Source organism: Zosterops lateralis (assembly GCF_965231275.1).
Source record: "Zosterops lateralis genome assembly, chromosome: 2".
In the NCBI taxonomy this organism is placed as follows: domain Eukaryota; kingdom Metazoa; phylum Chordata; class Aves; order Passeriformes; family Zosteropidae; genus Zosterops; species Zosterops lateralis.
In genome coordinates, this window is record NC_139763.1 from 78,943,649 (window position 1) to 78,966,994 (window position 23,346).

General features: G+C 42.2%; 2 protein-coding genes and 1 long non-coding RNA gene across 4 annotated transcripts in view; all 3 read left to right on the top strand.

Moving 5' to 3' along the window:
- Window positions 1-200: 200 nt before the first annotated feature.
- CCDC82 (coiled-coil domain containing 82) lies at window positions 201-15,618 on the top strand. 2 transcript variants are annotated; one of them, XM_083885186.1, is made up of 8 exons: window positions 201-363; window positions 479-1,045; window positions 1,505-1,745; window positions 2,877-2,969; window positions 5,021-5,145; window positions 5,725-5,895; window positions 11,147-11,332; window positions 11,883-15,618. In XM_083885186.1, the coding sequence occupies exons 2-8, from the start codon at window positions 500-502 to the stop codon at window positions 11,946-11,948; spliced, it is 1,428 nt and encodes a 475-aa protein (XP_083741312.1). In that variant the 5' UTR covers window positions 201-363; window positions 479-499; the 3' UTR covers window positions 11,949-15,618. The 2 variants fall into 2 exon arrangements, with proteins under 2 accessions (XP_083741312.1, XP_083741313.1); XM_083885187.1 differs by having other exon boundaries at window positions 210-314.
- Window positions 15,619-18,678: 3,060 nt separating this feature from the next.
- Window positions 18,679-19,982, top strand: LOC310906318. Its single transcript, XR_014589381.1, has 2 exons — window positions 18,679-19,278; window positions 19,454-19,982. It is a non-coding gene; the product is annotated as an uncharacterized lncRNA (long non-coding RNA).
- Window positions 19,983-20,440: 458 nt separating this feature from the next.
- MAML2 (mastermind like transcriptional coactivator 2) overlaps window positions 20,441-23,346 on the top strand; it is a gene marked incomplete at its 5' end in the record, with an annotated part of 210,309 nt that continues 207,403 nt past the window's right edge. The window contains one exon of the mRNA XM_083854921.1: window positions 20,441-20,839. Within this exon, the coding sequence (XP_083711047.1) occupies window positions 20,441-20,839 (399 nt within the window). The remainder of the gene's footprint in view (window positions 20,840-23,346) is intronic.

Consider the following 23,346-nt stretch of genomic DNA (forward strand, 5'->3'; position numbering starts at 1 on the left):
CGATTCGCCACCTCAACCAGACTCCTCCTCCCGAGCCCCACCGCGGCGTGACTCCACTTCCGTAAACATCGCGGACGGGATGATTGACATGCGCGGGGGCCAGTCGAGATGCGCGGAGCTGTGGAGGGGGCGGGATCCCGCGCGCGGCGCGGCGGCTGAGGAGGCGCGCGGCGGGAAACGGCGGGAAACGGCGGCGCGCGAGGCGGGGGGTCCCGAGGCGGAAGGGCCCCACAACCGCCCCGGACACGGGAGAGCCGGACACGGGAGAGCCGGACACGGGAGCCCCAGACCCGATTCCTGCCGACCTGAGTGAGGTCTGGCCTCTCGAGAAGCTGCTGAGTTTTGTTCGGTGCTGGTTTCCGCGTGAGTCTCCTCATGGTGCTGCTAAGTCATAGGCATATGGAGCAAAATGCGTGTGCTCTTTTTTTTTACCCTTTGAATGGCACGATGTACTAAATGCTGTGTTCTACCGGTTTAGGTGTGTTGCTGCAGCCTTTCCATGGGGGTAAAACCAGCTGTCAGAAGATACGAGACAAGAAATCAAACAGCAGGGAGAGAAGTGCCGTTGAGCAGATCCCGGGTGGACTGGAGACGCACCAGAAGGGCGCTGATACTGCCCGACAGCGATGAGGAATCCTCGGCCACCTCCGAGGAGGAGGAGTCCACATCAGAAAGCGAAATAGATGAAAAAGACCAAACGCCTGTGAAGGGCAGTCTGTCAGATCGGGAGGAGAAGGACCACGGTGGGGAGGTGTCAGAGGACGGTGAGGATGAGCGCGTTGTGCCTGGGAAGCGGAAGAGCTGGAGCAGCTCTGTCCTGTATGACAGCGATGAGAGCGAGGGCAGTGACATCCTCGTTAGGAAGGTTCCTGCCAAACGCCGCTGTATAATGGATGACGACGAGAGCTCTGAAGAACGGCAGCCGGATAAAACTTGCCTTACAGAGAATGTTTCTACTAGTAGGAAACAGAAAGTGCTTGCAAAATTGAAAGAACTTGTTAGGCAAAGCGCAGCTCGGAGATCCTGCAGCAGTGCAAATTGTGAGGTCAGGATTTTATCTTTGAAATTTAATTGGAGAAAAGTTTTAATGTGAGAAAAGGTTAAGAGATGCAAATCAGTGGGATTTTTTAGGTTTGAATGCATGACTAATTAGTAGTTCTGTAATATTTTTACATCACATTAACTGGATAACTATTGACTGCTGAAAATCTATCACATTGTTTGTATCAGGAAGCAGAATACCTCCTGAAGTGTCTTAGACATCTCATGTTAGCTTAATTCCTAGAAGCAGACTGAAGAGAGGTACATGGAAATAGCTAATTTAAAGCTGAAAGTGATTGTCAGCTAGTACAGAATGGTGTATTTTTTGGACGTGCATGCTTTCTTGTTAATTGAACAAATGATGTTATTAGATGGGCAGAAATCTTAGCTGGTGTATGTAGTATTTTGTCTGTGCAAATACTGAAAATTCTTCTGTTTGAAATATTTTTTAAAATTTAATTAGGATTCTAATAGTGAAGCACCAACAGAAGAGGAACCACTCTGTCCGTTGCCCCTCACACCATCAGAAGGTAGTGAAACTGATAGTAGCAGCTTAAAAGATTTTGTAGTAGAGGAAGAGGAAGACCATGATGATGATGATGATGACATTGACAACACAGAGCATATGAAGAGTGAAAATCGGCCACATCAAAAGCAGCCAAATCCATCAAACAGTGAGCTGCTGGCACACTACATCCCACAGTGTAAGATCAAAATTAGTGATAATTTTTCATGTATAACTAGCTCGTTGTACTGTATTAAAAATTAATGAGCTAAATACAAAAGCTAAGGAAAAGGATATGATATTTAAAAGCAGATACCTAAAAGGTTTCAATTTATTATGAAAGCATTCTGATTTTCACAGTAAACTTCTACAGTCTTTTGGTATCTAATTAAAGAGAAGGTATAAGTTGGGGGAGAGAAAGCGAAACCTTATTGCACAGTTTTTATTTCAGTTGGTCTGATTTAGGATGAAGTAGGCTGCTTATGATGCATTCACTCCTGTGGAGACCTGACAGCATCATCCTTCATCCTACAGTCTTGTGGTTTATGCTAAGAGGAGCTATGTTAATCTCTCCAAATTCTGTTCTTGCTATGAGTTTGGGGCTTGGGATTTTATTTTGGGGTGGTTTTTTTTGTTTGGTTGGTTTTTTGTTTTGTTTTGGGGTTTTTTTAATGTATTTTTATTCCGTGATGGTAAGACTTGGGACCACAGGTCTAGAGGAGTTTCTGACTTCACTGGCCAATCTTGGCCGAATTACACAGAGCAAGAAAACTTCAACTTGTTCTTTTATGAAAACCAGTTTCTGGCTGGACCAGAGAGGTTTGAAGCAGAACCTCGTGCGAGTTATTTACCTCCGCATTTTGTTGTTCAGAAATTGGTATGTAGTGACTGGACAGTCAGTGCTAGTGTAGGTAATCGCAGCCATTTGTGGTATTTCTTCTCCAGGGAAGACCTGAACAGAATTGTATTTGAAAGAAAGAAAAAAATGAACACAACAACCAAAATGCAAGCAAAAAACCTGTGACCACAACATAAGCCTGGTCTCTGATTTATGTTATCTTCTGCTATTTGTAGAACAAATTATTCACTTCTCTTAGTGTTTGTAGTTCTTACTGTGGACTCTTCTTGCTGGAAGCCCATGTGACTTTAGAATGCTAAAATTCTGTAGGATCATTGGGATGAGAAGCACAATTTAAAGGCAAAATCCTATGGGTGTGGATGTTGTGCATTGAAATTATTTCTAAATCTATATTTAAATTACTTTAAAATTCTAAACTTACAATATTCTTCTTTTACTTTTTTTTTTTTTGTTGCATTGCTTTCTTCCCAGTATCTCGCTGTGATCATTATGTACACTTCAAAAGAATAGTAAGGGCTTTCCTCATAAATGCAATTGATGACACTTTTCTGAGCACATTGTATGGTAAGTAAATTCCATTAAATAATATATTAATGCACTAAAAGTTATACAAAGCCATTTATTCTAGGGAAGGGTGTTTTTCCTGATCAGAGTATAGAACTGAGGGTCCTGAAATCTGTGTTTTTCCTGCTCTATAACTTGGGTGGAGGAGAGCAGAGTGGACTCTTTCTGAAAATGATACAGTAACCTTGGAAAAATATTTAGACTTAATTCTTGAGCACAGAAGGTTTGAAATGCCTTCTTGAGATGTAGGAATGTGTTTCTGTGTTACTAATCAGTAGTAACCTTTCCAGCATGAAAACCAAATTAGTTTCAAAGCAAATATCTCAATGAAAACATTTCAAGGTCAACTGGTTTGTCAAAATCTCTCAGGCTTCACAGCCTTTTTTTCTTAGGAATTTGATAGATAATAAATGCTTTTAGTTATGGAGATGACTCTATATTGGATTCTTTTTTCCTTTTTTTTTTTTTTTTTTTTTTTTTTTTTTTTTTTTTTTTTTAACACATCAGATAAATAAGCTTCAGCTGCAGCCAGTACTTGTCTTATTCTTTCTGAGGAAGTGCTTTTTGGCATTTGGCCTCATGGGGCTGAATAACAGCTTCATGCATAGTTTCATAAGCCCTGTAAAGATGGGATTAAGGAGAGTATTCTCAGTGTCAGATTGTGGAAGGAGTCAGTAAAGTGCCAAGAGTGGAGCTTTTGGTGTCATCAGGAGCTAAGAGGGAATGGAGAAACTGAAGTACACCACAGACCTCAGAATAAAGGCTGTATACTCTTGGAGCTAAGAATGTTTTTCATCTGCCACTGCTGATTCTTTCAGGTCTTTGGTTTGTTTTGTTTCAACAAGTAAAAACAAGCTTTTGAAAAGTAATAAGTAAATACTGCCAAATTAATGTTGTAATAGCTTCCTTCTATTTCAAATGATACCTCCTCAATAAAATGTAACAATTTGCTGCCAAGTTGCTGGAAGTAAATGAGCTCTGCGGGTGAGCTGGAGGTTGTACATGAACTGTATGAACATAGCCTAGCATTACAAAAATTGGTTTTTATAACGTAGAATGGATTGTTCTGAGTTAGTGGAAATTAATCTCTTCATTAGTTTTGACTCAAGAGTACTATAGTACTGGAGTTCACACTTGCTTTTTATTGGGAGGGATTTTGTTTGTGGTCTAACACAGCCTCTTGAAGCTCATAGTGCAAATGTGTGTGTAAAGTGAATATGGAAGAACAGTTAATTGCAATTATGGTGGCTATAATGACAATTAACTACTTTTATACAGAAAACTAAATAGCCAGTGATCCTTCTCAGGTCTGCCTTTTTTTGGATAACAGCTTTGTTAGAAGGCATGGGGAGGTAGCTGAATTAATTTTTATGTCTGTACACACTGAAGTTCCAGGGCAATGTGCATTAGTCTGCATCTAGGGAGGTCCTGTTTAATTCCTGGAGTCCAACATGTATTTGGGAAATTTGTATTTATAATAGTGGTCGTTTTACTCATCCTCAAGCTTTTTTATTTATTTTGCTGAAGTAAGTATTTAGAAGTACTTACACTGCCTAACTCAAGGCCTCTGATTGTGCTACTGAAGTAAAGGTTAGTTTCTCTATGATCTTTGTAAGTGACAAAGATTTCTGCTCTGAAACAGCTTGTTTGAGCAGTTTGTTTTTGTGGATTCCAACCACTTCCCTTATACATTTTGAGCAACTTAAACAGACTGGTTGAAAAACACAACATTCTCCCACATGCTTCCTACTTTTCTGTTCATTTAAATGGGATTGAGTGAATGTATCTCCATTTGAGATGAGAGCTTTTGACTTGATTCTAGAGTGTTTCCATGTACCCCTTTTAAATAATAAAATGTATCCATTTATTGAGGTGCATGGATTGCATGGACCACTTTTATGGGTAACAGTAACAAACGTATCCAACATCAGTTTAGTAAAATCATTCATAGTTCTTAGTATACAGAAGCATAATGTCCTTGAAAATTTTATCTTAAATAACTTGTACAACATAGGGTGGTCAGCAAATTAGTAATGGTTCTCACTGAACAGATGGAACAAGACAAAAGAAGTATGCACAAGATATGCTGCTCTCACTTGATTACCTGGACAACCGCTTCATTCAGCCTCGTCTTGAGAACTTGATGTGTAGAAGTCGCTGGAAAGATCGATACAAGGTGTGCAGACTCTGCTTTAAATGCTGAAATTCTCTGTAAAGGTGCAACAATCACTGTAATTATATCTCCTTTTTAATAGCAACTATTGTTCTTTAACTTAAATAATTTGTTTTGATGCTTATATAGATATCAGAAATTTTTTACATGATGATAACCAGACAAACATTCAAGTAGCAGAACAGAATCTGTTCTCAGCTACCTGAATGTGTCTCCTGCTAACTTCAGCAGATGACATTTGAGGATTTTTTTTGTTACTTGGTAAACATTCTAACAAATTTTTTTCCACCTCCCACAAAAAGGTAAAGAGTATGTTCATCATGAACTTTCTACTACTACTACTATTACTACTACTACTAAAAAATTAAGTCAGTATAGAGCAGTTAGTTATTATATGTATATTACTAGAAGAGTATTAGTGTCATGCATGTGATGATTTAACAATCACTATAATAAGGAAATTCAGATATCTTTCATTTCTCTTGGACAAATTTTGTGTGAGTACAGAGTACTCAGCAGCCTGTTTGAGGCATCATTCAGTTTACAGAGATTCTTTAATGTTATTTGGGATCTGTTTTTCAGGAGCGTGTGGATTGTTACCCAGATGTTCGCATAAGCCTGAAGAATACAGAAGATATGTCTTGTCAGGCCTGTGAAATGAAGCGGTGTTGTAAGTTCAGTGTGTTGCTCTCTGGAAGGCTATATAATAGTCAAACTTTGGAAGTGGATGACTTCATGTCAGGTGATAAACAGGTAATTTCCAACCAGCACTCTATTTTTAAGTTTCATTATTAAGTTTTTCTTTTATCAAGAAAATAAATCAGATGTTTTTCTATGACCTTTGATTTCAGCTGCATCACAATGACCCATGTGCTGTTTCCTCCCCACATCCACCTCTTAATGAAAAAGCCTTTACCTTTGTGTGTGTCTGTAATGCCCTTAAGATTTCCCCAGCAGGAATCTTGCATTGGATAGTGGTCAGAAATGTTGTACAAGTAACTTTCTGTATGACAGACAGTCATTGCCATTGAATGATTGTGTTTTCTGTTTTGTTGCAAGTAAGGTTTGTTGAACATTGGGTCGCTGGGTTTGCTCATTCAGTGCCTGCTCTGCCTCTAGCACATGGAGGGTTCCTGTGCACTCCAACAGTTCTCGTTTGCTATTGATTCAAACGTTGAGAGACACAGTGCAATGGTCATCCTAGCAGTCCAAGTGCAACCTTGTTGGAATTTACTGTTTTGTTCTTCAGATTTTTTTCCCATATCTGCTATTTCCCACATAGCTATTCACTCAGGACAAATTATCTTGGCATCTTAGATGCATTGACACTTGAAGCTGCTGATCTCCTTTCAAGAAAACTTGTTCCTACCTACATCAATACATTTTATTAGAGCCTCTTCCCCATTCCTGCATTATCAGGATTACTTGTCCAAACTAGAAAACACTTCCATTTAGGTAGTCTTGCATCTATTTCTCCCTCTGTTGTCACTTCTAGAACATTTTGGATTTTTTTTTTTAACTAAAAGGCATCTTTCATGTTGTTGCAGTCATTTTTGGTGACTTGAGAAGTTACCTAAAATAATTTAATAATAGCCTAATACAATTTTATTTCACAGCTGAGCCTTTTGAAAACCTTGACTCTTCAAGAACCTGGGTGTTTCTAATATTTAGAGATCTTCCCTTCAAATTTACAGCTACACATAATTGTTTTGATTAGTTATGCATATGACCTTCAGTAATGCAGTTCATGACATCTTATGATAAATTCAAAGCACATGATTTGTCAAGAATAAAATATTGTTACAGTTGTTTACCAAGCTGATAGCCAAGTTCTGCCTTTGTTCCCTTTCTGGAGACACAGATGGTATTTTATTTGTGAGTATAAAAGAATTTTTGAACGCAGCTGAAGTTCCTCACAGTATTTGTTGAAAATAAAAAAAAGTTTCAGAACAAGGGGGCTTTTTAGTATATTTGGTAATGAGGTATAATAGGATTTTTTAAATAAAAATAAAATGAAGCCCTTGTCAAACAGGGAGTATACCTTACTGAAGCTCAAACCTGTATTGTTTGGATGTTCGCAAATTCTTTAACTTACAGATTTGAGAGGTGTCAGTATGATTATCATTTTGTCATTATACAGGGCTCTGCATGTAATGCAGGAGCTTGAAAATCTGTGCCAGAGTTTTTCTTATATTTACAGACCCTTCTGAGCAGCAGTTGCTGATGCTCCATTTTGAAAAGTATGTATGTGCATGATAGTCAAGAAAACTAGGCTTTTCCAGCAATGTTTTTCCCCTTTTTAATCCTGTTCATTGCAGGAAAACAGTAAATCCTTACCTAACCAGAAATAATTAGTGAACTAGTACAAGAATTTAATCTTTACCTAACTTTCAGCTTAACTGTAGACATAACACTCACTGCTGATCAAATGTTGTCCTGAATAAAGTGTTGGCTATTTTTCACTTTGGAAAAAAACTTGAAATATCCTATGGAATACTGAACTTACTTGCTAGTTCATTTTTGTCCTATTCATCTTAGCAGTACAAAATGAGAGGTTTTTTTACCCTGTGTACACCAGCATCTGGGGACGTCTGCTATGTGCCTGTTCAGTATAGCTCAGTGCCTGTTAAGCAGACTCAGGAGAGAGAGTAATTGTTGAGCAGTTTCCAGTCATTTTTGATAGTGTCTTGTAATGCAATATTTGTGTTCTTATGGTGACCTTCAGTTTAGACTGCTAAAAGTACTGTTCTCAAGTTGTCTTTAAAGCTCTGCTGGCAATGCATTGAGCAACTTGTCCTGCCAAAAAAAAAATATGTAAAAGGAAAAAAGGCTCACGGAACTACATAAAATCACCATTTCACAAGCTTAATTGACTGATAAAGAAGGCAGTTAGCACTGACACATCAAATTGAATGGAAACACATAGTTGGACTATTTTCTATAGATTTGTTTGAAAATACCCGAGAAAAATGGATGTGAAGAGAACAAAAACAGACCTCCAACCTCGTTCTTCTGCATGAAACTTTTCTTTCCTCTCATCTCTGAAGTATTCTGCTTTGCCAGTAGAAAAAGAAGAGAAACAGCTGTTCCAATTTTGCTTAGGCTTGCAGTGATTGTTCACTGTGTAGGTGCCAATACTCATTTCCCCCGATCAGGGAGAATTGTGAGGTTTAGAGATGTAAGTGTCCCCCACACTTCCTTGCTCCTTATATCACCTGGATTATAAACGGTGTTCTACTCTCAGTCTTGGTGTTCTGTTTACAAACATGCTTAGAGGACATGGGTTCAGTCACTACATGTTGTGCTGTTGTCCAACTGTGCTCCTACATTCCATACAAAGTGATTTAACACAACTTTGGCTGATAGGGCCAGCTTGAGTAGATAAGTTAAGCATTAACACAGAGGGACTGAGAGCTATGAGGGGGAATAATCAGAGTGAGTACAGTACTAAGATTCTTTCCAAAGCTGCATTCTGAAATAGCAGTCTAAAAATACAATATCTTTCTTGCTTAAAAACACAACACATAGTTGCATTTATATGATGTTTAGCTATTTGCCTTTGGCATTTCTCCATGTTGCACATAAATAAGCTATGAAACTCACTGAAACAAGATATTTTGGAAGGGAAAAATAGTACTGGGTCCCAAAATGGCTTAGACAGGTACTTGGAGAAGGTTCTTTCACACTATGTTATTGGGATGATACAGACGATCTTAACTCTTGACTGCCAGAAAATATGTGGTAATCTTAGGATCATTCTAATGTTTGTGCTGGATCTTACATTAACTTCCTATATGTCTCCTGCTGGCTGTTGTCACAGGGGAGAAAACTGGGCCATCAGTTTGATGCAAGATGATATCTCTTATTTTATATCACATAATGTTCCAAATGCCACACCTCATTACTTGGGATATTTGAAAAGTTGTGCAATGCCCTACAAAACACTGCAGCTCAATTCTTCATTGCTGCAGTATTTGAAAACGTGCTTCTGGAAATTTTCATTAATCAAGGCTCAGGATTAATTGGTAGGTCTTGCTCTTCAGAAGCACCTGCAGCACCAAACACAAGCCTTTTTCAGTTTTGGGGATATTAGAAAATGGAGCTGTGTATAGGTACAACATCTACATGATCAGTACAGAATTAAAATAGAGTCACAGGCGGTTTTTATCTCAAAATATTTAAAAATTCAGTTAATAACCACTTACTGTAGATCAGATCAAAAGTTCTTTTAAGTGAGTGTGTTTCTTTTGATTTAACTAATACTATGTCTGGTGATATCCACTGAGCTGCTGGTTAATATATATAAGAAATAAAGATATTCTAATATAGTTAAGAAATTATATCTAATACATATAAATTCTGTTTGCATAATCTTTAAAAATACACTTTTCTGTTACTTTCATGTTCAGCAAATAGACCTAGTACTAGGTTGCACAAGTAGGTCAAATGTTTTGGGAAACTGCTCACAGATGCAAACATTTGGTCATGCATTCAGAAAAGCTCCTTGAAAATGTGAGTTGTAAGCTTTAATTAAAACTTAACCTTCTTGTAATTTGAGAGTATTCAGATTATTAGCAATAAAAAGTATCACTTTTATGGCTCAGAAGAAACAGTTTTGCAACTTAAAATTTGGTTGATTCTTATATGATATTTATGTATATATGTGCATGTAATGTAAAACAGCAAGGCAATTGCAGCTTGCATTACTAATGCAGAGGACTTTATCCATTTGCATACTTGTTATGCAAAGGTGTGACAAGTGGTCAGTCCAAAACAATGTTGTCCTTGGAGGATAAGGATGAGGGTTTGGTTCTGTTTTTCAGAAAAACAAAATCAGTTTCTTTACATATGGATAAATTACGTTGCTTTTTAGAAGACCTGACTTACAAAAACCAGCCAGACGAAGATTTCTTGTAGATTTCACTGATATGCTTTGTGTCCATGGATTGAAGTAGTAATCAGTGCACCTGTGGGTCATTTACAGAGGATAGACTCTCTTGACTTGCTATTGTATCTACTGGAACTGCTGTTCGGTAGATGTGGAACAAAACATTCTCTTGTGAAATTTAGGATGTGCTTAAAGGCAGATGAAGATTGAGTCTTGCTCCCTCCCTGCACCTCCAATGGGACATATTTAGGATAGCCAATGATTCTTGTAACCTAAATATTACTCTGTATTTTTCTGGTAGTGCTGATAGATGATAACAAATCTATTTTAATCCATGCTCTGATTCTGTAGTAACAGGCACATTTTACCATTTATTTACTTATAAATACTGCTGTAAAAAAACTGTGAAATAAGACAGTTCCATCTTTTTGGCATGGAAATCATAGAAGTAAAACTGGTAGTAACTGGGAGATACAGAGGCTTTATTTTCTGCAACATCACAGCTTAGCTATTCCTCCCAGACAGTTGCAGATTAATGTTTGTTTTGTATAAAACTTCAGGTTCTGATTTTTTTCTTTAGAAATTCGTCCTTTCCATTTATTAAGTGCTGTGAAGCATATGCCAATATATGTTTATATGTATTATTTGAAGAAATATTGAACTATTATTCAGTCTACAAAAAGTTAAAACTGGTATTTCATCTCCCTAGGAAGTACTTACATATTAAGCAAAAGTAAGCAAATAATTCCTCTTCCTCTGCTTTCACAATGTGATGGTTGTCTAAAGTGTTAGTGATTTTGTAACAATGTTCCACTAAGAGATAGGAAAGATACACCCAATTACAAACATGACTGTGTTTGTAAGAAGACTACACTGATAAGCTGCCATTGCTTGGACTTGCTGTCTGCCCGCTTGCTCAAAAATCCTGCTGCTGTGCCTGTGAAAACTAATTTGTTTGTGCTAATTTTATGCATGTAGTGTCATTCTGTATTTCATTATTCCAAAAAATTTCCTGGACTGACTGGTTAAATCTTACTAGATTAGCTCACCAATTCTGTGTATTGTAAAGATAATCATGGTCCTGTCCAAGGGAATGATTTGTTCTGTCTGGCCTAGGTTTTAAAGGTTGGCGTGGTGTGTGCAAATCGTACAAGAGTTTATCACAACTTGAAACACTTCAAGTACAAGTTATACATGGATTGCAGCTCTGTTGCTGAATTGGATGGTGTTAAGGATGAACCAGTCAAAGACACTGTAGAGCGGCTTTTCAGCCACTTGGAAGAGAGTGGGTGGATTCAGAAGGTATGACTGGGTTATTCCCTGTGTTCATTTCCAAGCAGATGGAAGTAAGTTCAGATAAAATGTCTGATTCAGTAGATCATTTCTGAATTACTGGCCATCAATAACACAACTCAGCTCAACCATTCCCCCATTTTGCTGACCAAGTGTTTCAGACAGTGGTGTGCTGCTGTGCTCACACTGAGTTTGTACCAGCTTTTGACATGAAGCCTTTTGACAGCTGTGTGATCTCTGGGCTGTGGTGGGCTGGCCCCTGTTTCATTTGAAAGCAGCAATACAACAAATTTGAACTGTAAAGATGGGAAATATGTACATGAGGCACAGCAAGAATATTTTAGAATTCTGTTTACACTGAAGAACTTCAGATTATTCAGAACCACTTCATTAATTACTTTAGGATGATTTGTAGTACAGTTGCATTTAGTATGCTTTTAGATATAGCTTTTAAATTGTTATTGACATGCTTAGTCATGTGTTGAACATGAAAAATCAGTCTTTATATAATGCATTTATTAAATATTGATAAATTGTACAAATTTTATTTCATTCACAGAGATACAATGATCTTGAAGATTACATGGAAGATGCAGACAGTTTTCAAGAAGAGAAAATTGATTAAGAGGTCATATAGCTCTTTGAAAGACATCTTTAAAAATGGGAATGGCCTACTTCATCTGCGTGCACTTTATCTCTGCCTGGACTTCGAGATTTCTCTGTAGGCTGTTACACCTAAATTCATATGCCTTTAAGTTTGTTTGATAATGTGCTCTATCATTTTTTCTCATCTGTGTCAATATAAACCCAAAGTTTTACCAAATCAGTCCTTCCAGTCTTACTGCATTAATCGCTTTAAGTTTCCTGCTGCCAGAAATATCAGTTCAATATCTATTTACTTGTGAAATAAAACTTCCACCTATTTAGATTGGGCTGCATTGTAGAGAACATAGGAGATGCTGAGATCTTTTGAAGTGAGTATATTTGGAAAGGTAAGGCTTTGTTATACAAGAACTTAGGACTTGCATCTTACCTTCCTTATTGCTCATTAAGTGCAAGCAAGTCCAGTCAGTCAGAATGATAGCTACAACAAACAGGACCCAAATGCAAATATCTATTTCTCCTCTGAGGAATCAATATAGACAGTTGCAAGGCAACAGAGGAAATATTCTGCAGTCCTGACTGCATTGGCAGCACAGTAGTCATTCCTCTCTTGAGAAAGTAGGTGATGAGTCACAGTATGGGCGTCATACAGACTGAGTCTGGCTTAGCCATCTAAATGAGCACATGGGCCCTTATTGCTGTCTCTGATAAGCAGCTGGGGCAATTTACTGAGATTTTAAACATCAGGTTACATTGTGCAAACATAATGGCAGCAACTTGGAGTAGCTGCAGTCCTAGGAGAATGGATTCATATGCCCATGCAAGATAAACAAGAATTCTTCCAGTATAACTTCAACAGAAAGTAAGAGTTGGTCAGAAACAGGATCTGTGGCTTACCAGAATTGCATGAAACCCAAATCAAAGCAGATTTTCAAGGGTTTAGGAAAGGTTAAGTTTGGTACTGTCCATTCTGAAAAACTGGACAAGAGCTGTAAATGTGCACTCACAGCCCAAAAAGCCTACTGTGTCCTGGGCTGCATCCAAAGCAGCATGGCCAGCAGGCTGAGAGAGGTGATTCTGCCCCTCTGCTCTTAGAAAACCCTACCTGGAGTGCTGCATCCAGCTCTAGAGGTCCTGGTACAGGAAAGACTGGACATGCTGAAGCAAGTCCAGAGGAGGGTCAGTTAATTAATCAGAGGGCTGGCTGTAGACAGGCTGAGAGAGTTAGTGTTGATCAGTCTGGAGAAAGGAAGGCTCTGGGGGACATTATTGCAACCTTTAGGTATTTAAAGGGGGCCTACAAGGAAGATGAAGAGGGACATTTTACCAGGCCCTGTAGTGACAGGACAACAAGTTTTAAACTCAAAGAAGGTAGGTATAGATGGACATAAGGAAGAAATTTTTTACCGTGAGGTTGGTGAGGCACTGGCACAGGTTGCCCAGAGGTGTGGATGCCCCATCCCTGGAAGGGTGTTAAGGTTAGGTCAGGGTGGGGCTTTGAGAAACCTATTATACTGGAAGATTTCCCTGGCCATTATGATCCTTAAAGGTCCCTTCCAACCCAATTTATTCAGTGTTTCTGTCCCTGTATTTTGGGCTGCATATAAAAAGAATCAGATAAGATTTTATCTTTAGCCTAAGATAAAATTTTGAATCCTACATCTTGCTGCATGCACATACTCTTATTAGTCTTTTGTGGCTGAACAACTTAGTGAAAGATACTGTTAACCTTTGAACAGGTTACTCTGTCAGCAACAAAACAAATGGAACCTGATTTCTCATAGATTTGTCCATAAGAAGTCACAACATTTATTTGCCATTTTACTGGGAACAGATATGCTGACTGGGTAGGCTACTCCTGCCAGGTGTACTGCTTAACAATGAACATCTGCTGCCTTTTTTACATAGAGGCTGTATCTTAGATTCATCATTCACTATCATTTTTCCAGCATTCATTGTGAGAAATGAACTGCTTTTACTTTTTTAATCACTTGAAATTCAGCAATGTTTTAAATTCTCTTAGGTTAAGTTCATAGCATCAGTACTCCTTTGTACCACATACAGATACAAGATATACAAAACCAAGATGAAAATTCCCAGTAAACAGATTGAGACTTGCTCTTGCTCTCAAGTAAACTTACATTGAAGATATTCTTTCCATACCTTACCTGTGGGTTAGACACATAGAATTCTGAGGTTTGGTGTGTCTTATATCTATCTCCCTGGTTACCAAAGCTGAAGGTTTCCTTCTCGTTCCTCATCTCTGTTCTTCTGGGAATATTAGTGGGAACACACCCATCCACTTAAAAGTACTCAGGAATCCATCTTGAATATTTCCCTCTTAATTATTGATACCTCACTTCCTTCTGTTAACAAAATATCTGTAATAGTTTGGTTTGCTTCTCTAGAACATAAGAACGTACATTTGTGTAACTTTATTCTTAAAAGGAAAACCATTCTGAAATGAGTTCTGTACCATGTAATGGAATATGTCCTCTTAGAGTTTTCCTGACAGGTCCTACTTTTTGCCACCATATGAATTTTCTGAAAACTCTCATGACTATGATTTTTGCTTAAAAAATTTGTTGTCAAAAATGAATGGATGGTCTCTCCTTTTACTGCATTAAAACAATTCACTACCAAAGTAAAGAGTAAGTTTGTGACTCTGGCTTGCTGATTACAGGTAATATTTCAAGAATACATACAGTTTGAAAATTGAAATGGTCAATTCTACTTAGTTTTTCATATCCTAGACCTTGTTTCTCACCTCTCCACCTAAAAAGTGTATGCTATCTGCAGCACATTTTTTCCAGATCATTGTTTTTTCTGTTGCTAGCAGGGATACAAAAGTATTCTGATGGAATTTCTTGGTAGAAAGTGGTTCCATAGGTTTACTAACTTTGGCTGTGGTATCACCAGTGGGAATAAGAAAATGCCTTAAATTGAAATCGCTCATTTCTGTTTCAGTAAGAAACAGATACTTGATTTGGCAGGAGCTGATGTTTTTGTGTGTATTGTGTCTCTTAAACTCTGATATGCCCCATACTGAGATGGGAGGAAGTGATAATATTTTTGTGGCTGTTGTTCTACCTGAAGTGTTTCTAAAAGACACCAAATGGGAAGTGTCATTACATGACTTTTACATTTGTCTTCACCACAGGAAGTTAAAAAAATGTTTAGAAGAGTAAATATGTAAAAATTTAATCAAAATTTCCAGGTCTGTCTGCAAATGCTAGTACAGCATGAAGCACAAAGAAGACTCACACCTGAGACTTTGTATATATAGAAATAATCAGTAAGAATATTTCTAGCAGAAAAAAATGGTGCAAATATCTGATGATGAGAGAAGCTAGAAATCTCACTAGTCTTTCATGCTTTTTTTTTCCACATCAGGGAAGCTGAATGGAGTTAGGAGGTGAGACTAAATAAAATCCAGTAGGATATTTTAAATTGTGTTTAGTGTTAATTTTTGAAGCAGTAACTCTAATTAAGATAAAGTACCTGTCTTAACGGAACAATGAAGAGAGCTCAGTATGATTAGACTTTGCACGGGTGATTAATGATCATACTTGGAAATTACTTTAGTTCCTGTAATGTTTTGATAATCTGCTCTAGTTTAAGTTCTGTAACTGGAGACAGTGATAATGATGAAGTTCACACAAGGTATTTATGCATAGGATCAGGCTGGCTAACGATGTACTTCTGGGACAGGAGGTTCTTTTTGGTTTATATTCTGTCCAGTTCTTGCAGTGAAGTATGAAAAGAAACTGTTTTTCTCCTTGTGTCCTTCAGTTTTTGGAAAGAAAGTTGTTTGCTAATAGTAGATAGCTGTTACTGTCACTTTTTCTACAGTGAAGGCTTCTCCTGTTTCCAAAAAGCACCTATTTTTAGCACTTCAGCAGGCAATTACAGGCAATTCCCATGCTTAACTCCTGTAGTTTACATTTATTTGGATAAATAAAGTCTTCTAGTTTTATCCGTTTTTAAGTCTGTCTGTATAAACAGAGTGGGCTAGTGTGCATGTGTGCTAGACAAATACTTGTAAATACAATATCATTCCAAGAGAAATATCCAGCACATACAAAGTAGACTTTAAAAAGTTGCCTTTCTGGTTCTGCTTTGAGAAGAAATAAATACCAATTTCTAATCTGAATGCAGAGATTAGACAAAAGAATGTAAAAAAGTATGATCTATCAGCCAAGGAGAATGTGAGAAATATGTGAAATTATATTTTAAAAACTTGATAATATCTCCATCAGTGGCTCCACTTCCTTGAATAGTTGATGGGAATTTTAGTAATTGTCTAGGTAGTAAGTGGTGGCATGGGGTTGTTCGGGGTTTCTTCCCCTATTGTTTGTTAAATAAGTTACGAACACAGTTTCCTTAGATTCATTATTATTAGTTTAAAAAAAAAAAAAAAAAAAAAAAAAAAAAAAAAAAAAACCAAAAAAAAAAAAAAAAAAAAAACACAGAAATGCTCTGTTCAAGATTGCTTACTTTACCGTTTAAACAGAGCAGCAATTGCAAGCACCTTGTGCCCAAAATTTAAAGACAAGAAAACTGACTCAAGTGCAGTCAGACTCTGCTTCAAAGTTAAACAATTTGCCAGGTGAGCAGCATCATACATGAGCCTATCTGGGAATAGCCCAGGAAATCAAAATGGCAAAGAACCCTCACTGAAAAGTAAATAATGGAAATGGCAGAAAATTCAAAGCTCCGAGTTCAGAAAGTCGTCTGTAGGATTAAGTATATGTCGTTCCAGTGGAGTTAAAACTTGAAGGATTTTGATATGTGATTTCTAAACACAGATGAACAAGGCATGTGCTGAGACTGAAGCATGCACTCAAAGTTTTAGGCGACACAGGTTCAGCGCAGTCTTTTTGTTCCATTTTTGAAAAGTTATTAGCATGATGGGATGTCTGTGGTGAGGATTCCTGGCTGTGAACCCAGCACAAATAAGTGCTTTGCTCATCTGGACAGGGCTGCTGGTTTGGGAAACACAGAGCTTCAACAGCAGTAGGGAATTCACACAGACAAAATGCTCAAGCATGACAGTTCATGTGAGATTACAATGTCCAGTAAAAAGGTCACAAATTAGTTGCAGCAGAAGGAATGAAGTAATTAATTGTTCGAGGACCTGTTATGTTGTTTTACCCTGAGCGTTTTTACGAGAATGCCACTAATCGCAAGGGATGTTACAACGTGTTAAGAACTGTTTGCTTTTAAGAAAATTGACCACCAACCAGTTCGAAACTGATGGCAGTATCCAGGGGTTGGTGACATTCGCCAGAGTCTTCTGAACAAAACTTGGAAAGCCGAGGGCTGGCTGTAGAGTATTTCCCGCTCGGAAACACCAGGGGCAGCATTTGCTGCGGATTGAGCGAGCGGGACTCGCAGCGCAGCTCCGCAGGCGGCTGCCTCTCGCCTCCAAAGGGAGAGATCAAACCACAAACCGAACTCTCAGGATGCTGACTTGGCAAAAATCAAATCTTAAACTTCTCAAGTTAAAATGAAAAAATAAAATCTTTGTTTTGAAAGATCACTCTCTGAGTTCTACGAAATCTTGTAAGAGAGAGAGAGAGAATTCCTCCAGCTGTCTTGGTAGCTTCTGGAGCAGCACCATGGATTTCATATTCCCACAGCCACTTTGAAAACCCCAGCCAAGCTGTCATTTAAAACACTCTTGCTTATTCTCTGTAAGATTCATATGATTCGTGTATTATTGTTGCATCTGTGTTCTGTGACTGACCCCCTTTAACACAGCAATGACATCTGAGCTGTAATGAACAAATAAAAGCCCAGTCAAGGCCTGAAGCAAAGGTAACATCATCTACTATTTTACAAACATTATAATTTCATTTTATATTCCAGCTGTGCCAACCCACTGTTCCCAACAGATGCAAGCTACTGTTATGTATCAAATAATAACCCGCTCTTCCTCAGTTGTTCAAGGTTAAATAACAACAATCTGTTTTTCCTGTTAGCAATAGTGCCTTCTTCTGAAGGCACCACAACCTCAAACCCTCTCCCCCAGACTTTATCCCTCAGCAAAGTCTCAAAGCATTTGCTGAGACAAACATGGGTCTAAACATGCTGGAGGCTCTGGCGGTGCTCACCAAGCCAGAACCTGGAAACCCACATCTTGCAATAAACCCTCATGTTTGTTGCTGCATGAAGGAGATGGGGGTCATGAACACGGGGGCTTTTTATATTTCCTGTATGTCTAATGCTGCATATCTTTAATATTCTGGGGGATTTCCCAGGAATGTGTCACTTCATCAATGGCATTCAAAGTATTTATTTGCATGGTCTTGGAAGGGGATAAAAACACCTGAGAGGGTTATTGTCAGCTCCTCCTCATCCTCAGCTTAGTGGTCTCAGTATGCTGAGATGAAATTTGTGTATTTTTTTCTTACTGGACCCGTTGCAGAACTGAAAGAGATAATGCACCTATCTACTAAGGGCTGTACAGTCCCAAAAGACCTTGGAGCTTTTCCATCAGGGATGTGTCTCTGCGTGCTTAGGGGCCATTTTTATTCCCAGAGGTATTTGAGAATTTGGCTAATGCAGCCACAGTAGTTCAACAGCATATTGCTTTAATAAAGCCGGCCAGCTCCCAGCTATTTCTGCATCCTCCTTTACAGCTCACCTACAACAACAGGCAGAACCTGGCGGCTCCCAGTTGCAGCAGGGCCGGTTCCAGAGGCCAGATCTCGCAGTCTAAAACTGCCCTGCTCTAAATAGAGGAGCCGGGAGGGAGAAGCACTAAGCCTGCGGCTTTCCCGGGGAGGAACCACAGTGCAGGCGCTACGTGACTTGTCCCGGACACCCAAGAAGCTCCTGCCAGGGCGCGGAGCTCCCACATCCCGAGCCTGACCCCGCGCCGTGCACTCGTCCCGTGCATGCGAGCGCCCTAGAACGCACTGCTTGTTCTTAGACCGCCTGTTCCAGACAAATCCAGCTGGTCGAGGAGCGCAGCGCCGTGATTTATTTGAGAACTCCCTCGTACTCGCCTGAAGGTCTCTCCGCCGGGGGAGGAGGGAGGGAGAGCGCGGGAGGCTGCGCTCCTCGGCAGCTGCTCCAGGTAGAGGGCGAGGAGGGGAGCGGGGATTTCCTCGGCTTCCTCCCATGCACAAACCTCCCTGGGCGGCCGCTGGGAGGCTCCGCGCCTCGCCCCGGCCTCCCCGGCCGGTGACACCCGCCTCCCGCCCCCGCTCCGCTCCGCACCGAGGGGCCGCGGGCAGCGCCGGCACCGGCAGCGCCGACAGCCCGCCGCAAACAGCATGGGATGTACAAAAACACAAAGGAAAAGTGGCTGCTGGACTGGTCTGGGGGCAAAATGCTGCAAGTTTGTAAGTGCAACTCTCCGTTTGTAATTGCTGTCTGAAGAGGGGCTGGGTTGCTTGTTTGGTTTTTTTTTTTTTCCTCTTCCCCTTCTCCCTTTTCTTGAAACTCTATTTGAAACTGTTCGGTGTCTGGGAGTAAAAGGGAAAGTACGCGAGAGGAGTTCTTTGCCGGGGTCCGTAGCTTGCTGCTTCATACTAACGGGGGAGATGAGCACAGAAAGCGACACGGATTTCTCCAGTGGCTGAATTAAATGAAGGCGAAGCGTGATTTGGAAGTCCATTGACTGACATTGTTCCGGAGCGGGGGATGTGTCTCTCTGAATTTTAGAGGAACTCCAGTGCAGCGGAGGCCGGCCGGACACGGTGACCGCGCCGCAGAGCGGCCAGCGACCAGCGGGCGAGAGAGAGGAACAAGAACAGCACAAAGACTGAACTAACCCGACCCTCCTCCTCTTTCTCCTCCTTCCCCGGCTCTTTATTTGCACATTTACTAAAGACTTAAAAAAAAAAAAAAAAAAAAAAAAAAAAAAAAAAAAAAAGAGAGAGAGAGAGATCCCAACAAGCCCACTCCAGCTCCAGCCAACCTACGGGATTTTCGGTCCGCCGGGGGTTTCTCCGCGCCGCCGACCAGGCAATGCCTTAAATCTTCACTTCAAGGAACAACACCCCCCCGCTCCCCCGAAATAAAATAAACCCAATAAACCTGCCAAGTCTCACTCATTTCCGAGGGAGAGCTCCTTCGTCCAGGGATTCACTTTGAAGGAAGCGGCTCGTTTTATTTGGCTATTTTTTTTTTTTTTTTTTTTTTTTTTTTCCCCGGCGGAGCCCCCTCCCTTCCCCGTCCCCCCTCAGCGGGCGCCCCTCGGGCAGGGCTGCCCGACCCCCTCCCTCCCTCGCTCTCTCCCTCCCTCGGGCCGATGCCGGCACAGCCCTAGGGACCCCCTGCCGCCCCCCGCTCTGTCAGCCCCCCGCGGGGCCGTCACCGCCCGGGGCCGGGCGGGGCCGGGCTGGGCCGGGCCGGGGGCGCGGGGCTGACCGCCCTCCGCCCCGCCGCCAGCCCCCGGGCCCGGGCCGCCGCCGCTGCCCCCGCCTCCCCCCCATCCCCCCCGCCCTCTCCATGCGGCAGTGAGGACCGACCCATCCGGAGGGCCAGCACCGGCAGCCAGCCATGGGCGACACGGCTCCCCCCCAGGCCGCGGGGCTGGGGGCCGGGCTGCTGGGGGGGGGCCCGGCGGCGCCCCGGGTGCACAGCGCCATCGTGGAGCGGCTGCGGGCCCGCATCGCTGTCTGCCGCCAGCACCACCTCAGCTGCCAGGGGCGCTACGAGCGGGGCCGCGCCGAGAGCTCCGACCGCGAGCGGGAGAGCACCTTGCAGCTCCTCCACCTCGTGCAGCAGGGACAGGGCGCCCGCAAGGCCGGCAAGCACCCCAAGGCGGCCGCCGCCCCCGCCCCTACCGCCGCCGCCGCCGGCGCGGCGCCCCCGGACTACCACCAGCACCTCCTCGGCAACGGCGGCATCAACGGCGAGCAGCCGGCGGGGGAGCAGCGCGCCTCGGCGCTCCTGGCGGTGAGTCACAGCGCCCGCTGCCGGCGGGGAGGGGAAGCGCCGCTCCGAGCCGGGCCCCGCTCGCTCCTCGGGGCGCTCTGCCCGCGGGGAGGGCCCGGCCTGTCCCTGCGCTCTCGGCCCTCAGGGAGGGACTGCCCGGAGCGGTGGGCAGGCGCCGGGCTCGGGGGGCTGGGGGCCTGTGCCTGCGCTTCGAAGGGATTTCGGGACTGCTTGGGATGTTGTTTGGGGTGTTTTTACATCGCGCTGTGGCGCGCCTCTGCCGTGGCGCCGTGCCGAGGCGGTGACAGCGGCGTCCCTGAGGAGGCACCGGCGCTGTCAGCGCGTCCCCGAGCAGGGGGGAAAAGTAGCGCTCCAGTATCACCCGCGTTCAGAACTGTCCCCCCTGCCCCGCTCCATCCCCTTCGCCGGGGGGTCAGGCACCTATTTTAGGTCATTTGGTGCCCCTAGAGCTCGGGCAGTGCCTGTGCCCGGGGCAGCTCCGGGCTGAGCGATGCTCACTCGGGCTGTTGTTGTCACCGGAGCAGTTACCGGAGTTTTCCGGGCACTGCCGCTCTGTAAATGATACGCTGACCTTTTTTCAACTGGAAATCGCTCCGAACGTGTCAAGGAGGCGAAGCCCTGTCTCCTGTTACTTTATTACGAGCAGTGAGTGCACCAGGCTTTTGAAGGCGTGTGCTGCCTCCCGGCTCTTAATTCTCGGCAACACACGCGAAACACTGAGAGGAGCGGCTGCATCCTGATAGGCCCGCGGCTGCTATCCCAGCAGCTGAAAATAGATCGCTCCCTCTGCTCCAGACATCAAACTTATCTTTCTCAGTGCCTGACGTGTGCTAAAACGGGACCTTTGTGGTCGTTTCTCCCTCCTCACCCGTGCGGTGCGTGGATCGACGTTACTCAGCATCACTGGTGAGGGTGGTGATGTAAGCGTCAAACGCGATAACATTGTGTCCGAGGGGAGTTTAGGCGCTTCCACCTGACTCAGTGTGCTGATTAAATCTCCCCACATTCCTTGCCACAATCAAGAAAGCCATTATCTTATTTTTCCAGTGTGTATTAATGCAATGCTTTGCACTTGCCTTATGGGAAAGAAAGAAAGACAAAAAGAGCTTTTACCTAATGTCACAGAAAAATTCACTTTCTGAAATCAGGCAACAACAGGCCCATGTGGGTTTGTTTTGGTTTGTTTGTTTGTTTTGAATCTTAGTTGTTACTGGTTGTTACTATTATTATGAAATAGCTGGAGACAGCTATTTGGAAATGCTAAATGAAACAACTCCCAAGAACATACTGAAAGGTTTTCATCGTTTAAGTACAGAGAGGTTGTCCTTGTTTCTGAAATGCCACTAATGGCTATTAGCCTGCTGCTTGCTGGAGATGCTGTGCACGGCCCTTGCTCTGTGTTGCATGGTGCATTAGCTCCCAGAAAACTCCACACACACGTGTCCTTGAGAAGCAAAAGGTCTGACAAAGTCATTTTTGCACACTAGCCTTTGGTAATCCTGCTGACAAGGTGTGTGACTTCAGTGAGCATGACGTTTGGGGCCCTGAACCATGTTTTGACACTGAGTAAATGCTGGCTCATGAAACAGCATTGTTGTAAGGGTGGCACTGCACATCCTCCCACTCTATGCTTGACACTGACATTCTTCATTTGCTGCTCTGATTAAGAAACAGAGAAAGGCATTGGTTCAAAGTCACACCTCTGTGTCATGGAGATACACCTTCTCCTTACCAAGAGCGCCTTAGAACATTGTTGCAAATATTAACCTGCGATAGCAAAACACACGGTGTCTGAGTGGGATGAATTCAAGTGGCTGAAGGTCATACAGCTTTGAGGTAGTATGGCTTTGTGTTCCTGTTCTTGAAAATTTGGAGGGCAGGGATGGACCAGGAAAGAATAGACTTGCTTTTCCTCCAGCAATAGCTGTAAAAGGAATTATCTCTGCCGGTTATTCCAAGGGTACTTGAAGAGGAAGGACGAGGCAGACTAAGCCTGTTGTCCTGTGCCTTATAAATGGGTAGGAAGAGAACAATCTCTAAGCAGAATTCATCCTCTGTGGAGTGATTCTCAAGAGGAAATCCAGTGGAAGCTTACATGCACTATTCTTCTAATTCCAGATTCATTCCTTACAGCAGATGTGCACAGGGTGCTGAAACAAGGGGCAGCTCTGACGTTCAGCTGTGGCAGGCACAGCACTGGCACAGGGAAGCACAAGGTGCGAGTTTCACACTGAGCATGTGAGACTGGACACATACCCGACTCCAAGGGGAATGTGAAGCTCCACATGCTTTGCTATAGATCCACCAGTTCAAAAAAAAAAAAAAAAATCACAGCTCCACACAGATAAGTGCAAAGGCCGTCATAACTCTCGCTGGGGAGTTCTGACTACCAGGATGCTCTTTGTCTGCAAAACCCAGCTGGGTTGTTTCCTCTGCCTTGCAGGTCCCAGTGCTCCTGTTACTCATTGTTACACATGTGCTTGCCGTGTTTAGTGGCATTGGATGGG

Bases quoted from the DNA above. Each gene is read 5' to 3' on its own strand.
- CCDC82 (XM_083885186.1), top strand. From the start codon at position 500: ATGGGGGTAAAACCAGCTGTCAGAAGATACGAGACAAGAAATCAAACA. The intron at 1,046-1,504 runs GTCAGGATTTTA...AAATTTAATTAG, and splicing joins GCAGCAGTGCAAATTGTGAG to GATTCTAATAGTGAAGCACC. The intron at 2,970-5,020 runs GTAAGTAAATTC...CTCACTGAACAG, and splicing joins TTTTCTGAGCACATTGTATG to ATGGAACAAGACAAAAGAAG.